The 17956-nt window shown below is 45.9% G+C and overlaps 2 protein-coding genes across 2 annotated transcripts in view; both read right to left on the bottom strand.

Annotated features, from left to right (window-relative positions):
* The window catches only part of LOC106611786 (neuronal acetylcholine receptor subunit alpha-7), a 76816-nt gene extending 75963 nt beyond the window's left edge, over positions 1–853 (bottom strand). Inside the window, exon 1 of the mRNA XM_014212369.3 lies at positions 445–853. Coding sequence (XP_014067844.1) covers positions 445–514 — 70 coding nt within the window. The 5' untranslated portion in view covers positions 515–853. The remainder of the gene's footprint in view (positions 1–444) is intronic.
* A 5477-nt stretch (positions 854–6330) lies between these two features.
* On the bottom strand, positions 6331–17704 carry LOC106611787 (neuronal acetylcholine receptor subunit non-alpha-3). The gene is made up of 6 exons (XM_014212373.3): positions 17397–17704; positions 15799–15944; positions 9312–9356; positions 9099–9208; positions 7733–8654; positions 6331–7606 (listed from the first exon to the last, which is right to left on the bottom strand). The coding sequence occupies exons 1-6, from the start codon at positions 17461–17463 to the stop codon at positions 7448–7450; spliced, it is 1449 nt and encodes a 482-aa protein (XP_014067848.1). The 5' UTR covers positions 17464–17704; the 3' UTR covers positions 6331–7447.
* Between the last annotated feature and the right edge of the window lie 252 nt (positions 17705–17956).

Here is a 17956-nt window from a genome sequence, read left to right as displayed (position 1 = left end):
TGTCACATGTAAGGAAAAGACACTCAAGACTAGGAAATCTAATAATGCAACAAAACTGTAGCCTATTCCCAAAGCAAAACGCATCACAACTGTATTCTGCTTTAATCAAATCTTAACAGGTTTCATTGAAGAAGATGATGAAAAAGCCGCTTTACTTTCATATACCTTTCCCCCTTCTGTGTTCCTTCCTTTCAAACTTTAAAAAAAAATGTGCCCAGAACTACCTGGAAAACCAAAAACTAGGTCTAGCCTGCTTTGGTGTCCTACGTAGTCGACTAAACTCCACTCCACGGTGAAGGAAGTTTATGATCAGCTAGTGTCCCACCTAAAACTCAAACCAGAGTAAGTAGCCTACCATGGTTATAGCGTACATTGACGCCACATACTCCAAACGAACATGCAACATCGTTCAACAGAGAGAAGTGGACCTGGATCCCACCATACCTTTGAAAAGGACCGCCATCCATAGATAGATCCCAATCGAACACGGTCCAAAAAACTTGCGGCACCGCATCCTTGTGTTCACAGGAATCCGACGTCCCGCGAGTCTTCACTGGCGGCTAGATTGAAATTGCTCGCTCAGCTCGAATATGAGCACTTGGTTAGGAAAGGGGGAGAGTGAGTGCGGCAGATATAGTTAACAACATTTGCGTGTGCACGCTGCTTTAAAACACATTCTCATACAACCGGGTGCATTGTCAGATCATAGTCTGCTGTAATAAAATAACTTTAGCGCCTAGCAAAAATACAACTACTCGGTGTCTGAATTGTCGGTTAATATGATATGACGACTATGTGAATCTTACACCAAACTTGTGGCTGACGTTAGGATGTCCCTCTTCGCTCGCTTACCTTTTCCCCGACTCTTCCGCTCCTTTGGTCTGTTCGACGCGCGCGACAGCGATCGCACCTTCTCCGGCGCCCCGCTGAGGGCTTTCCACTATTTACCACAGCCACAAACTCAAAATTGGCTCGTCAAAATTCATGAAAACGAACATTTGCTTTTTGGTCTTCATTTAAGGTTAGGCATACGGTTAACAGTGTAGTGAAGGTTAGGGTTAGGTTTTAAAAAAATCACATTTTAAGAAGAGAAATTGAATAAATATACTTTGTGGCTGTGGTAACTAGTGAAGACCCGCTAAGAGTTTATAGATTCAGAAAGGGCTTAGTGTTGAGGTCAGAGTCTGGTTTTATAGTTTACCGTAAATATGACCATCAATGTTCTTGTGAGAAAGTTGTAACCTATAGGCTAGCAAAAAAACAGAGGAAGGGAGTGAATTGGTCATAGGCCGTTGGCTATAATAGGTGAATAGGCTAAAGGTGGTAACGTTAGTATTGTTTAGTGCTAACCGTCAAAGGGCATTTAGCCATTCTAGTATTATTTAACTTCAATTAACTTCATTCATCATAAACAATTTCAACGAGAATAGAATCCGATAAACGGTGAGGGGGAATCACTGCGCAATATAGACTACCAAATGCGCTGCCTTCTCTCTCTCAAGCTGGAATTTCCACTTTAAAAAGCGATCTAAAGAAAAGCAACATTGACATGTTTGTTCTTGCTATTTTACAGTTCGGTTGTCTTGATCGCAGCAGGACGGTTTGATTTGTGCACACTGACATGCCCGGTGCACACAGTAGGCTAGCGGTGGGGGGAGACAGACGGGAACTGTCCAGTGCTTGGTGGTGCTGTCTGTCTACGCCGTGTCTGTCCTATCTGTCCTGTCTGGGACAGCCGAGGTGTCCATGTCACCCACTGTATCTAGAACTCTTTTGCAGGTCTAAATTTGCTCTGTCATTTCACCACTTGGGATGAGGCAAAGTGTGTCTGAGTGCGAGTGTGTGTGTATGTTTCCTCATTTAGCGTCACTAACACACCAAACACCAGGAGAATTTGCTCCCAATGTGCTAGTGCCTCCCACGCCTTATCCCTTCCATACTCCTGGGGGACTTTCCTTTCACTGAGAGCAGTAAACACATAACACACACAAACACACACTTTGAGATAAGCAATAATACACACTCTGCTCAGAGTAGACAGATCTGTCACAGGGGAAATCTGAACTCTGAGCTGCTAGGGTGAGAGAGATTTTGAGTGCCAAGCTTCCAGAACATAGACTTTGACTGTCTGACTGTCTGCCTGTCCTCCCTCTCTTTTCAACATTTTCCCTATTTCTCTCTCTCTCTACCCCCTCTCGCTCTACTCCATCTCTCTCTCTCTACCCCCTCTCTCTCTTCTGTCTCTCTCTACCCCATCTCTCTCTCTCTACCCCGTCTCTCTCTTCTGTCTCTACCCCATCTCTCTCTCTCTACCCCATCTCTCTCTCTACCCCATCTCTCTCTTCTGTCTCTCTCTACCCCATCTCTCTCTCTCTACCCCCTCTCTCTCTTCTGTCTCTACCCCATCTCTCTCTCTCTCTACCCCCTCTCTCTCTCTTCTGTCTCTCTACCCCATCTCTCTCTCTCTCTCTCTACCCCATCTCTCTCTCTACCCCCTCTCTCTCTTCTGTCTCTCTCTACCCCATCTCTCTCTCTCTCTACCCCATCTCTCTCTCTACCCGCTCTCCCTCTTCTGTCTCTACCCCATCTCTCTCTCTCTCTACCCCATCTCTCTCTCTACCCCCTCTCTCTCTTCTGTCTCTACCCCATCTCTCTCTCTACCCCCTCTCTCTCTTCTGTCTCTCTCTACCCCATCTCTCTCTTCTGTCTCTCTCTACCCCATCTCTCTCTCTCTCTACCCCATCTCTCTCTCTACCCGCTCTCTCTCTTCTGTCTCTACCCCATCTCTCTCTCTCTCTACCCCATCTCTCTCTCTACCCCCTCTCTCTCTTCTGTCTCTACCCCATCTCTCTCTCTACCCCTCTCTCTCTTCTGTCTCTCTCTACCCCATCTCTCTCTTCTGTCTCTCTCTACCCCATCTCTCTCTCTCTACCCCCTCTCTCTCTACCCCATCTCTCTCTCTCTCTACCCCCTCTCACTCTTCTGTCTCTCTCTACCCCATCTCTCTCTCTCTACCCCGTCTCTCTCTTCTGTCTCTACCCCATCTCTCTCTCTCTACCCCATCTCTCTCTCTACCCCATCTCTCTCTTCTGTCTCTCTCTACCCCATCTCTCTCTCTCTACCCCCTCTCTCTCTTCTGTCTCTACCCCATCTCTCTCTCTCTCTACCCCCTCTCTCTCTCTTCTGTCTCTCTACCCCATCTCTCTCTCTCTCTACCCCATCTCTCTCTCTACCCCCTCTCTCTCTTCTGTCTCTCTCTACCCCATCTCTCTCTCTCTCTACCCCATCTCTCTCTCTACCCGCTCTCTCTCTTCTGTCTCTACCCCATCTCTCTCTCTCTCTACCCCATCTCTCTCTCTACCCCCTCTCTCTCTTCTGTCTCTACCCCATCTCTCTCTCTACCCCCTCTCTCTCTTCTGTCTCTCTCTACCCCATCTCTCTCTTCTGTCTCTCTCTACCCCATCTCTCTCTCTCTACCCCCTCTCTCTCTACCCCATCTCTCTCTCTCTCTACCCCCTCTCACTCTTCTGTCTCTCTCTACCCCATCTCTCTCTCTCTACCCCCTCTCTCTCTTCTGTCTCTACCCCATCTCTCTCTCTCTACCCCCTCTCTCTCTCTCTTCTGTCTCTCTACCCCATCTCTCTCTCTCTCTACCCCATCTCTCTCTCTACCCCCTCTCTCTCTTCTGTCTCTACCCCATCTCTCTCTCTCTACCCCCTCTCTCTCTTCTGTCTCTCTCTACCCCATCTCTCTCTCTACCCCCTCTCTCTCTCTTCTGTCTCTCAACCCCATCGCTCTCTCTCTCTACCCCATCTCTCTCTCTACCCCCTCTCTCTCTTCTGTCTCTACCCCATCTCTCTCTCTCTACCCCCTCTCTCTCTTCTGTCTCTCTCTACCCCCTCTCTCTCTTCTGTCTCTACCCCATCTCTCTCTCTCTACCCCCTCTCTCTCTTCTGTCTCTCTCTACCCCTCTCACTCTTCTGTCTCTCTCTACCCCATCTCTCTCTCTACCCCCTCTCTCTCTTCTGTCTCTCTCTACCCCATCTCTCTCTCTACCCCCTCTCTCTCTTCTGTCTCTCTCTACCCCATCTCTCTCTCTACCCTCTCTCTCTTCTGTCACTCTCTACCCCATCTCTCTCTCTACCCCCTCTCTCTCTTCTGTCTCTCTCTACTCCATCTCTCTCTCTACCCCCTCTCTCTCTTCTGTCTCTCTCTACTCCATCTCTCTCTCTACCCCCTCTCTCTCTTCTGTCTCTCTCTACTCGATCTCTCTATCTACTCCATCTCTCTCTCTACCCTCTCTCTCTTCTGTCTCTCTCTACCCCATCTCTCTCTCTACCCCCTCTCTCTCTTCTGTCTCTCTCTACCCCATCTCTCTCTCTCTCTCTACCCTCTCTCTCTTCTGTCTCTCTCTACCCCATCTCTCTCTACCCCCCCCCCCCCCCTGCTCTCTCTCTCTGTTGGAGGTGATATCCAGACTGACAGAGACTCAGTGGCCTGATCTTTACCAGCAGGAGCCCCACTGTGAGCTCAAGATCCGATATGGCAGCAGGACAGACCACAGGAGTCAGCAAGCACCCTGTGTGTGTGTGTGTGTGTGTGTGTGTGTGTGTGTGTGTGTGTGTGTGTGTGTGTGTGTGTGTGAGAGAGAGAGAGAGAGAGAGACAGAAAGAGAATGAGAGATAAGGTGTTTTATAGAGGTGGAAAGAAAGGGGGGTTGGGAGTGAAACAGTGACTGAGAAAAAAATCTGATAAGTGAAAGAATGAGGGAGGGAGGGAGGGATGCTTGAGAGATGGAGTCAGATAAAGAGGACGAAGCTGCTTGGCTCTTGTTCATTTTAAAAATATTTTATACATGAGATGTGCTGTACTAATGGGATTGAATGCAGTAGACTAGTGTGTAGTCCGCTCTCCAGTAGACTAGCGTGTAGTCCGCTCTCCAGTAGACTAGCGTGTAGTCCACTCTCTAGTAGACCAGCGTGTAGTCCACTCTCCAGTAGACTACAGTGTAGTCCACTCTCCAGTAGACTACAGTGTAGTCCACTCTCCAGTAGACTAGTGTGTAGTCCACTCTCCCCTGCCTGCATGAGTGGTTACTTAAATTGAACAGACTGCCCAGGACATCTGCACAGATAATATTACACACACACACACACACACACACACACTCATCCGCACTCTCACACACATGTATCTACAATATGTACATACACACAAAGCACACACACACACGCAAACTAAGATGCACCTGATCTATGTCCACACGCAAACACACGGACACGATAAGACGGCCCTGGCTTTAGCAGGGCCTGGACACATCACTCAAAACCTAGGGATGTGATGGAATGGGGTCAGGTTCATTTTGGTGTTTGTGTCTGAGGCTCTGTGACTTTGATGTTCGGGACTACGTATGTAACACGCATCTCACAGTAGGAGTGCTGATCTAGGTTCATGTTCATGTAGTCTTATTCTTTGTGATCTAAAAGGCAAAACTTATCCAAAATCAGCATTCACACTGAGACGCTTGAGCTACCCCAGGTGAAGACACTGCTGAAATACACCCACAAGTCGTTCTGAAACAAGCCCATGTTGATCCAATGACTGCCCTGACATAAACAGGCCAAGAAGACCATAGATCTTCATATTGGTAACAGAGTTATGAGGTGTCTGGGAAAGGTTGGACCTCTCGCAAACACTTAGGAGTCAGAGTGAAAAGGTCAAGGGTTACACAGGAAGGAGTGGAAGAAAGAGGGGAAGAACAAAGAGCTCAATGTGATATTGTAGACAGTGTCAGTATAGCATTAGACCTGGGAGGAAACAGTTCCATGCACTTTACTAGCTGAATTTAGGGGAGTACAGTACAGCTTCTCAAAGACACATACACACTACCCAAAAAGAAGCATCCTACATCATGTTTTTTTTTTCCTTTATGTCATTGTGTTTGTCTTGCATGCACTCTGGCAAGGTGCCCACTTTTTGATATGGTGGCTGTGCATGTGAGTGTCTGCATGTGTGGGGATGTGTGTTTGTGTGCATGAGAACACATGCAAGAGTGTGTATTTAAATCTACATATAGTGAAGAATCAGGACCAAAGGATTGATAGACTAACACCTCCAATAGGCCTACAGACTGCTGATGTGTAGGAGAGAGACAGCTGACAATCGTTTTACCAAGGTTGCCACCTAGTGGAATAAAATAATACTACACGAACAACTATCTTGCGCAATTTGACGATGTAACAGCAGCATCAATCTGCGTTCCAAACAGAGTTCCAAGCGAATCCAAATGAAGATATATAGACATTCAAAACTACATGACAAAATACAAACTTGCGGTATTCAAAATCTCTTTATTATGATTTGATGTACATCAGTACATCAAAACAATGGTTTGTAGAGTCTGATTCACTGTGTTACCCATCATACTCCTTAACAGTAATCACAAATGTGGCTGGACATCTACGGGGGAATTTTTTGGGACTATATTCATTGTACCTGAATAATAATGTTTTTAAATTAACTAGTTGACGGAGTGCCCAAACAAGTGCGAAATAAAAGTGAAAGGATACAACACCCAGAACAAAAAACAGAACTCAAACAATTCCTAGCAACTGAGGACCCTCCACAATTTATTTTTATTTAATTAGGCAAGTCAGTTAAGAACAAATTCTTATTTACAATGACGGCCTAGGAACAGTGGGTTAACTGCCTTGTTCAGGGGCAGAACGACCGATGTTTACCTTGTCAGCTCGGGGGATTCGTTCTAACCACGAGGCTACCTGCCGCCCGAATCACCACAAATAGAACACCGATCGTCCAAACAGATCGGCCTGGATGCCGCTACCATTCTACTCACAGACAAACTAAGTTACACTAACTAAGATCACAATAGTTGGGTCGGACGATAACGGCTTTGAGGAGTATAATGAGAAGAACTAAGTATGTTGTTGGTGCCTACAGAGAATATATTGTACATTTTACACTAATTCAAAGTATTTCAGTCAATGTTTGTGCTATAGAATGCTACATTACTGTACATACTATTGTGGCTTTGATACAAACTTTGAACACCTTTCTAATTAGCTTTGTCATTCATCTTCTGTACATCGAGTCAACTGTCATAAAGACAATGTAATATGTAAACACGGGTAAAGGATCTATAGCAGAACTGCGTGGTGATGTGATAATTCTGACTCAAGGTGTGGCACGGGAAGGCAGGGCATAGCTCAACAGTAGGGGGTTGGCTGTGCTGACTATAGCCAGTTGGCTGAAAAGCTCAGGAGAAACTGGAGATAGAGGGGGCTATAGATCCAGACTGGGGGTCAGAGTTGAGTTGTTGGTAGGGTGTCCAGGCCTCAGTTTGGGGAATTCGGAAGGGGTAGAGGGCCTGGACTGGGTGCTGAGTTAGAGGGGGATGCTAGGTCTGGACTGGGGAGGGGGTGATGAGTTAATGGGGGTTGCTGGGTCCCGACTGGGGAGGGGTACTAAGGAATATCTGCAGGGCAGGGGTGAAGATTAGGATGGTCCCCAGGACAGACACCGTGAGGAAGGCCCACAGGAAGATCCTGTCCAGAACCTGAGCCACAAACTTCCAGTCCTGGACCACCTGAAAACGGGAAGAACAGGAAAAATCAGGGAAACAGGAACAAATTCAGCATCTTAGTATAACATTATATAACTGGGCATTACACTACATATCATGTTGATTAAAACATATAGCATTGTGACCCACCTCTCTGATAAAGTGTTCCTTGCGTATATGGCAGCTGATGTAACGCACGGAGTACGTAGCTCTCTCCAGCATGGTGACCCAGGCTTGACTCTCATCTTCCTTCCCCTCCAGAGGACTCGGTCCATAGGCCCCGCTGCTCCCCCTCTGACCACCACTCCGGCCCCCAGACGGGGGATTCAGCTCAGGGCTCTCCGGCGCCAGCTCTGGGTAGTGGTACCGGTCAGTGTGGCCCCGCATGCACAGCATCCAAGGTAGCCTCTGAAGGAAGAGGGAGCGAACCCAGGGGGACATGGGGTGGTAGGTGGCTGAGGACCGGTGGTGCACGTTGATGACAAACACCGTGACGATGATGGACAGGGTGACGAAGATCATGATGAAGAGGAGGTACTCCCCGATGAGAGGGATGACCTTGGAGGAAGATGGGATGATCTCTTCTATGACCAGGAGGAACACAGTGAGAGACACAAGGACGGAGGTGGAGAGAGAGAGCTTCTCCCCTTCATCCGACGGAAGATAGAACACCAGCACGGTCAGGAACGACAGACCGAGGCACGGAATAATAAGAAAGAGTGTATAGAACAGCGGGAGACGTTTCAGAATGAACGAGTACGTTATAAAGGGGAAGGAATACATCCCGTCTCGCCGGTTTCCTCTGGCCCCCGTGGCGTTCAGGATCTCCCACTCTCCGTTGTCGAAGAAGTCCTTCCTGTCGACATAGTCATCTAACAGGATCATGTCCACCATGTTACCATCGTATGTCCAGGAGCCAAACTTCATGGAGCAGTTCTGTCTGTCAAAGGGGAAGAAGGTGACGTCCATAGTGCAGGCTGACTTGTAGCTGGCCGGTGGGGTCCACGTGATTCTACCATTGGACTTAACGATGGCTTTGGTCATCAGGGAGCCCTCGAACCGTCCGTCAGCACTGGGAGAGGAGAGAGGGGCAGGGGGTAAGATTAGGGTTCATATTATGGTTAGGGTGTGTATAAGTCCGAAACTTATTTTACTTGCACCTTGCACTTCCACTTTTTGTATTCTTTTGAGCATGGATTAATTTATTTATATGATTTTTGGATCTCGGCCTCCTTGAGTTATTCGCCTTCATGGTTTTGAGTACGAGTACTTTTTGAACTCCGATATCTTTTTTCCCTACACACTGGCCGCCTTTCATTGTAGCCCGAGAGCTAACCCTCATAATGGCTTTCTAGGGTGTGTATAAAACATATTTTAGGAATACATCAAACAAAAAGGATATAGAGTATCAATGTGGGCTATTAGTGTGAAAATAGGTGGAGGCTACACTGTCTTGTCTGAAGACATTATGCTAAATGGAACCCTTCATAACATGTGACATTATCATTGAGCTTACTTCTCATAGAGCACAATGTCAGGCAGCCAGATAGTCTCAGATGGAACTCTGATAGATGTGATCCCACCATAGTCCTCAGGGTTCCATCGCAGTTTATAATCGATCCACTCCTGTTGAGGGAAAAACAGATTGTTATCTATCTATCCTCTTCTGTGGACAACAACACAGTTTCTATGCCTCTTTTACAAGCTACAGTGACCCCCTTCTCCTCACCTGCCACAGCCACACATTAGTGGTCATCAGCTGGTTCTTCTCATCCTGTGTGTGTGTGAGAGAGCGAGAGAGAAAGAGAGGTCATGTAGAGTGGAGCAGAGGAGAGGAGGAGACATCCAGGTTAGAAATGTGTATCGTATGTCATTTAAATGGAATCAAATTTTGCTGTCTGTTCCATTACCTTTTTACATTATGTCATGATTAAACCTTAAACAATTTATAAATGTATCGCTCTTGTGCAATTTATATCTATAGGCTACATGAAGGTTTTGCCTTTATTATTTTAGTCTGTCTGGTATTAGTGCATAAGCCTAAGCGTTAGGGCCAAACCGTACGGGCGCCAAATAGCCAACACGCCAATCGCCAAATGCTTTTGGGAACGGCATAAAAAGTTAACGTCGATCCACGGAGGCAAAAAGGACAATGTCAGAGTTGAAATCATTAAGAGTAACATCTGCGTAATGGAGAGTTGAAAATAAAGGGCCTGAAAAGTAATGTTTTAGAAAGATCTGGTGAAGTGGTAAAAGAGGATAGCAGTGCCTATGTTGTGTGATGATTGTGAGGTGCTATACAAAATTCCAGTCAGAAGATGGGGACTTCACATACTGTAGGCCTATGGCACGTCAAGGGAACTGTAGCCAACTGTTCAGATGGGTTAAATTGGAACTGAAATCTGGACACTGACTGCATGTCCATAACCTCTCCACCAAACTGGAAGTCTTCCGACTAGCTTGGAAAGACAATACCGTGCAATATCGAAGAGCCCTCACTGCTGCTCGATCAGCCTATTTTTCCAACCTAATGAGGAGAATAAGAACAATCCATCATTTAGTTTTGATACTGTCCCAAAGCTAATTAAAAGCAGCATTCCCCAAGAGAAGATGGCTTTTACTTCAGAAGTGATGAATTCATGAAATTCTTAGATGAAAAGATTGTAATTTTGCTTTCTAATGATCAGACTCCTCTTTGAATCTGAGTATTTCTCCAAAACTCAGTTGTCCTGAATCTGCACAGAACTGCCAGGACCTAGGATCAATGGAGACACTCAAGTTTTTTAATCCAGCTGCATAGTGGACCCTATTCCAACTAAACTACTGAAAGAGCTACTTCCTGAGCTTGGCCTGCCTATGTTGAACATAATAAACAGCTCCCTATCCTCCGGATGTGTACCAAACTCACTGGAAAAGTGGCAGTATTAAAGCTTCTCTTGAAAAAGACAAACCTTGACCCGGAAAATGTAAAAACTATTAGCCTATATTGAATCACCCACTCCTCTCTATTTGAAAAAGCTGTTGCACAGCAACTCCCTGCCTTCCTGAAGACAAATAAAATATACCAACTGCTACATTCTGGTTTGAGACCCCATCATAAAACTGAAACTGCACTCGTGAAGGGGGTAAATTACCTTTTAATGCATCTGTCCTCGTGCTCCTAGACCTTAGTGCCGCTTTTGACACCGTCGATCACCACATTCTTTTGGAGAGATTGGAAACCCTAATTGGGTTACACTTACAAATTATTGCGTGGTTTAGATCTCATCTGTCGGGAAAGATATCAGTTCGTCTCTGTGGATGTAAGTTTCGGTGTTCCTCAAGTTTCCGTTTTAGGACCACTATCGTTTTCACTATATATTCTACCTCTTGATGTCATTTGGAAACACAATGTCAACTTTCACTGCTTTGTGAATGACACACACACATGTACATTTTGATGAGACATAGTGCAGCCCCAAAACTGCTTACCCTGGAAGCCTGTGTTTCAGACATGAAGGAAGTGAATGGCGGAAAATGGTTTACTTTTAAACTCAGACAAAACAGAGATGCTAGGTCTAGGTCCCAAGAAACAAAGAGATCTGTTGTTTGATCTGACAATTAATCTTGATGGTTGTACAGTCTTCTCAAATTAAACTGTGAAAGACATCGGTGTTTCTCTGGACCCTGACCTCGCTTTTGACGAACATATCAAGAATATTTCAAAGGCAGCTTTCTTCCATCTTTGTAACATTGCAAAAATCTGAAACGTTTTTTCCAAAAATGATGCAGAAAAGCTAATCCATGCTTTTGTCACTTCTAGATTAGAATACTACAATGCTTTGCTCTCTGGCTGCCCGGATAAAGCACTAAATCAATTTCAGTTAGTGCTAAATACGGCTGCTAGAATGTTGACTAGAACCAAAATATGTGATCATATTACTCCAGTGCTAGCCTCTAGGGCTGATTAAGGTTTTACTGCTAACCTACAAAGCATTACATCGACTTGCTCCTATCCATCTCTCTGATTTGGTCCTGTCATACACGCCTACACGTACGCTACGGTCCACAAAATGTTGAGCTTTATCCAATAGAGGTACATTTTTATTGAGTGGTCTGCCTATACATGTGAGAGACGCAGACTCGGTGTCAACCTTTAAGTCTTTACTGAAGACTCAGCTCTTCAGTAGGTTCAATGATTGAGTGTAGTCTGGTCCAGGGGTGCGAAGGTGAACGGCAAGGCAGTGCTGCTTGCTGTCTCTTCCTGGCTGGCTCTCCTCTCTCCACTGGGATTCTCTGCCTCTGACCCCATTGCGGGCAGTGGCGACCCGTCATTCAGGGCAGGAGGGGCAGAGCGCCACCTGTTTTGAGCCCCGCATTTTTTGCTTTTTTTGTCATTAACACACGTCACAGATCAGTTTGCAAACAAATATACACTGCTCAAAAAAATAAAGGGAACACTTAAACAACACAATGTAACTCCAAGTCAATCACACTTCTGTGAAATCAAACTGTCCACTTAGGAAGCAACACTGATTGACAATACATTTCACATGCTGTTGTGCAAATGGAATAGACAACAGGTGGAAATTATAGGCAATTAGCAAGACACCCCCAATAAAGGAGTGGTTCTGCAGGTGGGGACCACAGACCACTTCTCAGTTCCTATGCTTCCTGGCTGATGTTTTGGTCACTTTTGAATGCTGGCGGTGCTTTCACTCTAGTGGTAACATGAGACGGAGTCTACAACCCACACAAGTGGCTCAGGTAGTGCAGCTCATCCAAGATGGCACATCAATGTGAGCTGTGGCTAGAAGGTTTGCTGTGTCTGTCAGCGTAGTGTCCAGAGCATGGAGGCGCTACCAGGAGACAGGCCAGTACATCAGGAGACGTGGAGGAGGCCGTAGGAGGGCAACAACCCAGCAGCAGGACCGCTACCTCCGCCTTTGTGCAAGGAGGAGCAGGAGAAGCACTGCCAGAGCCCTGCAAAATGACCTCCAGCAGGCCACAAATGTGCATGTGTCTGCTCAAATGGTCAGAAACAGACTCCATGAGGGTGGTATGAGGGCCCGACGTCCACAGGTGGGGGTTGTGCTTACAGCCCAACACCGTGCAGGACGTTTGGCATTTGCGAAAGAACACCAAGATTGGCAAATTTGCCACTGGCGCCCTGTGCTCTTCACAGATGAAAGCAGGTTCACACTGAGCACGTGACAGACGTGACAGAGTCTGGAGACGCCGTGGAGAACGTTCTGCTGCCTGCAACATCCTCCAGCATGACCGGTTTGGTGGTGGGTCAGTCATGGTGTGGGGTGGCATTTCTTTGGGGGGGCCGCACAGCCCTCCATGTGCTCGCCAGAGGTAGCCTGACTGCCATTAGGTACCGAGATGAGATCCTCTGACCCCTTGTGAGACCATATGCTGGTGCGGTTGGCCCTGGGTTCCTCCTAATGCAAGACAATGCTAGACCTCATGTGGCTGGAGTGTGTCAGCAGTTCCTGCAAGAGGAAGGCATTGATGCTATGGACTGGCCCGCCCGTTCCCCAGACCTGAATCCAATTGAGCACATCTGGGACATCATGTCTCGCTCCATCCACCAACTCCACGTTGTACCACAGACTGTCCAGGAGTTGGCGGATGCTTTAGTCCAGGTCTGGGAGGAGATCCCTCAGGAGACCATCCGCCACCTCATCAGGAGCATGCCCAGGCGTTGTAGGGAGGTCATACAGGCACGTGGAGGCCACACACACTACTGAGCCTCATTTTGACTTGTTTTAAGGACATTACATCGAAGTTGGATCAGCCTGTAGTGTGGTTTTCCACTTTAATTTTGAGTGTGACTCCAAATCCAGACCTCCATGGGTTGATAAATTGGATTTCCATTGATTCTTTTTGTGTGATTTTGTTGTCAGCACATTCAACTATGTAAAGAAAAAAAGTATTAAATAAGATTATTTCTTTCATTCAGATCTAGGATGTGTTGTTTAAGTGTTCCCTTTATTTTTTTGAGCAGTGTATATATATACACACACACAATTGAAGTCAGAAGATTACATACACCTTAGCCAAATACATTTAAACTCAGTTTCACAATTCCTGACATTTAATCCTAGTAAAAATTCCCTGTCCCATGTCAGTTAGGATCACCACTTTATTTAAAAATGTGAAATGTCAGAATAATAGTAGAGAGTGATTTATTTCAGCTATTATTTCTTTCATCACATTCCCAGTGGGTCAGAAGTGTACATACACTCAATTAGTATTTGGTAGCATTGCCTTTAAATGTTTTAACTTGGATCAAACTTTTCGGGTAGCCTTCCCACAATAAGTTGGATGAATTTTGGCCCATTCCTCCTGACAGAGCTGGTGTAACTGAGTCAGGTTTGTTTGCGTCCTTGCTCGCACACACTTTTTCAGTTCTGCCCACAAATTTTCTATAGGATTGAGGTCAGGGCTTTGTGATGGCCACTCCAATGCCTTGACTTTGTTGTCACTTTGCCACAACTTTGGAAGTATGCTTGGGGTCATTGTCCATTTGGAAGACCCATTTGCGACCAAGCTTTAACTTCCTGAATGATGTCTTGAGATGTTGCTTCAATATATCCACATAATTTTCATTCCTCATGATGCCTTCTATTTTGTGAAGTGCACCGGTCCCTCCTGCAGCAAAGCACCCCCACAACATGATGCTGCCACCCCCGTGCTTCACAGTTGGGATGGTGTTCTTCGACTTGCAAGCATTCCCCTTTTTCCTTCAAACATAACGATGGTCATTATGGCCAAGCAGTTCTATTTTTGTTTCATCAGACCAGAGGACATTTCTCCAAAAGTAAGATCTTTGTCCCCATGTGCAGTTGCAAACCATAGTCTGGCTTTTTTATGGCGGTTTTGGAGCAGTGGCTTCTTTTGGAGCAGTGAATTATAAGTGAAATAATCGGTCTGTAAACAATTGTTGGAAAAATGACTTGTGTCATGCACAAAGTAGATGTCCTAACCGATTTGCCAAAACTATAGTTTGTTAACAAGAAATTTGTGGAGTGGTTGAAAAACGAGTTTTAATGACTCCAACCTAAGTGTACGTAAACTTCCGACTTCAACTGTATGTACTTATGGAAAACATAGGGACCACGATGGAAATAAGTACAGAGATGAAAAAAATGATCTACCTCCAGATGAGAATGAAGGGGGAGTTTAAGTTCAATTCTTACAAGGTTGGCTTATTCTTTAGATGTTTGGGGCTGCTAGTGAACCATGATCAAAGTGACACTGGACTAGCGCATTTGCCAGTCTTTAGGGTGTCTATAGCTATACGTTTCCATCCAATTGGCGACAAATTTTCATGTGAATATTCCATATTTCCATTTCAGAGTTTCCTTTAGGATCATTTGGTGCAAGACAACATGACAGGGAAGATTTTAGTTTACATAGTCCAGAGGTGAACTGTAACCTAATACAGGACAGACGGCTAGCAACACTGGCACCACTTATCAGCCTGAAGCAGAGCACTCCTCTCTCTATCTATCACTTTCTCCTGTGATTCTATCTTCCAGGTTCTCTCTTCCTATCCTATCCCTCTTTTTCCTGTGCTTCAGCTCTCTTTCTTCCTCTCCCCCTGTCTCTTCATATATTCTTTCATTCTCATTCTCTCTCTTTGGTATGATTTCAGTTAGTATTTACAACCACGCTTTTTGAGTTGAAACAATTACATCTGCACCTCCCCTCAGAGGGAGAAAGAGAGAGAGAGTAGGGAATATGTATCCTGCTGTTTGTTTAGGCAAGGTTCATATTGAAGACCATGAATGGGACTGTTCTATTGGCTGCTTGTGTTCTTTGACAGAACTGCTAAACCACCTCACCTTATCAAATCAGGCCCTGAAAAATGTAAAGCTGCTGGAAAAGAGCGTGTTCTGAGAGTTTCATAAAAGGAGAGAAAAAGCTAGATAGAAGTTCCACTGAGGCCACCAGCATTATTTCAGGACCTTGGCCAGCTCAGGAGTGGAGTTGTTCCACTGTGGTTTATAGGAGTCCTTTCTTTCAGCATGACTTGTTTGAGCAACATGGACAGGGTCAGAATTACAAGAACTACATGGCTCAAGCCATTCAGACAAGATATTTTAAAACGTCCATGTCTTTTACTGTTTGTTTTTATGGCAAGGTCTTTAGCCACTGTGTGTGTTTAGCATGTGTGCGTTTAGCATTTGTGCGTTCGTGCCTGCGCCTGCATACAGTATCCTCACCACGTCCACCAGCTGTGAGATCTTGAGTCCGAAGCGTACTGTGACCGTGTCGTTGGCGTGCTGGATGGGCCGGACCCAGCGCTGGTACCCCTGGAACAGGTTCCTTAACAGGAGATCCTCCATCTCAGCCAGAGATCCAAACTCACCTGGGGATGGGAGAGGAAGGGAGGGAGAGAGAAAGGGGAAAAGAGAGAGAGTTTAAATGGGCTGAGAGAAGAGAGAAAGCTCAATGTCAATTAAACAATTATTTCTAATATAAAATGTTTAAGCATCACAGACTAAAAGGTGTCTAATTTTAGTTTAGCACCTAGATGGTGTTAACTGGGCCTGCATGAGAAGGGGTTGAGTAATACGAATCAGAGTATGATCAAACAGTTGCACAATGACACAGGAGTGGGAGTGGAGGGGGTAGAGCAGAGAGCCAGACAGAAGGCTAGAGGGACACAGACATTGCAACACAGCAGCCTGTGGCTGATTTTCAAAGGACTTGAAACTCCTCTGAAACTCCTCCAGGAGAGATGAGTGTGTGGCTGAAAGGATGTGTTTTTCGTGGTCTGTTCATCCCTCCCTCGCTTTCTGTGTGCTTTGCACACTTGGACAGCCTCGGTGTAGGTTCAAGATGGTGTTGCTGATATTCGGCAGTCTCGGCCACAGGCTTGACCGTGGCCTCCAGATTGCAGGGCCTGACAAAAACTAGGGCAAAGCAATTGGCTAGGTTCCGCTCTGTTTCAGCTGTCGTGGGCAGTCTAGCTGTTTGGAGAAGGAGACCAGTTGGCCAGGTACTGCTCATGGGCAGTCCAGCTGTTTGGAGAAGGAGGTGCTTCCTGTACCCTTGAGTGCCATGCATACAGGGACCTTTGAAATAGTTGGATCCTTTTTTTGTAAAATTTGATTGCTGGATTAAAATAAAGTGTTTATAATGTGTGGGTGTGTATGTGTGCATGTGCCCCTTAATCTGCAGCTAGAGCTGATTTACCCTCTGGCTCCCATTTTGTCAGCCTTAACATCCTTTCCTTCCAGGAATCAAAACTGTATTACAATAGAAATAAAATGCAACCCTCTACTTAGATTTAGCCATCTTCAACATAACCTTCACATATATATACCAATCGTTTACAAACAGCCTTGGGGTGTTACTGGCAAATGGAAATTGCCCTTCAATAATTCACCAGATATTATGACCGTTAGTTTCAGAAAGAGAACAGAAAGAGAGACAGACACTGTCACCTGACACCGTGTCTGTCACTGCTTCCGTCGACCGGTTCTGTCTGTCAGCAGAAACTGAACCAGACCGGCGCGAGCGTCCTCCGGAGATTGATCCTGGTTGCTTCGAGAAACAGGCGCGCAGTTAATGCTTCCAGTTTGTCAGATGGAATATGAGTAATTGGAATCTTGAGGAAGGTCATATCGTAACTTGGATGTAAGGCCAGATGTGTTATGGTTTCCCCCCCTGTGACCTGGATAGAGGAACCTTTATTTCCATCCTAACCCAGTGCACTTTTCAGTTCCATATAGGCTATCCCTCGCAAGCCCCACACGTTTAGAACTCACACTACTTGTCATACAACACATGCAGTTGTTCCAGTTCCTGTACTTACCGGGGATGGTGCCGAGACAAAGCGCACACATCGCCGAAAGGACAAGCAGAGATACCCGCAAACTCATGATGATTCTCCTCCGCTCTGTAGAGGCTTCTATAAACTAATATCATGCATTAAAGACATACAACTAATCGAGAGCCCCCGTAGCAATGAAAAAGTCCCATAATTCCGTTAGTGACGCTGACAATGAAAAATAAACCCTATCTAATATTGAAAACGAGCCCTCCACTGAGCTCCCGGTGTGCAAAACTCCAGTTGCGTGGAGGACTGGCACCGACGGCTGTTCTGTACATCCCTCCAGCGTGTGGCGCGCTGACAAAGAGGAGGGAGCAGAGCGGGAGTTTGAATGGGGTTTAAACAGGATCCTAAACCAATCAGAGGAACCGCTAAGGATCCACAGCACCTGGCAGATTACCGTGCGTGCATGCGCACCTGAGGGGAAACTGTAGCACGTAGACTAAACTCTTAAAGTTTAGCCGTTGTTGTAATGATCTTCTGAGACACTGGGAGATGGCTTGGTAGCCTAATATATCGCAGCAGTTTGAGGTAAGGTCTGT

This window comes from Salmo salar, chromosome 09, assembly GCF_965601325.2.
Source record: "Salmo salar chromosome 09, fSalSal1, whole genome shotgun sequence".
NCBI lineage: Eukaryota > Metazoa > Chordata > Actinopteri > Salmoniformes > Salmonidae > Salmo > Salmo salar.
This window is presented reverse-complemented; position numbering and strand designations above follow the sequence as displayed.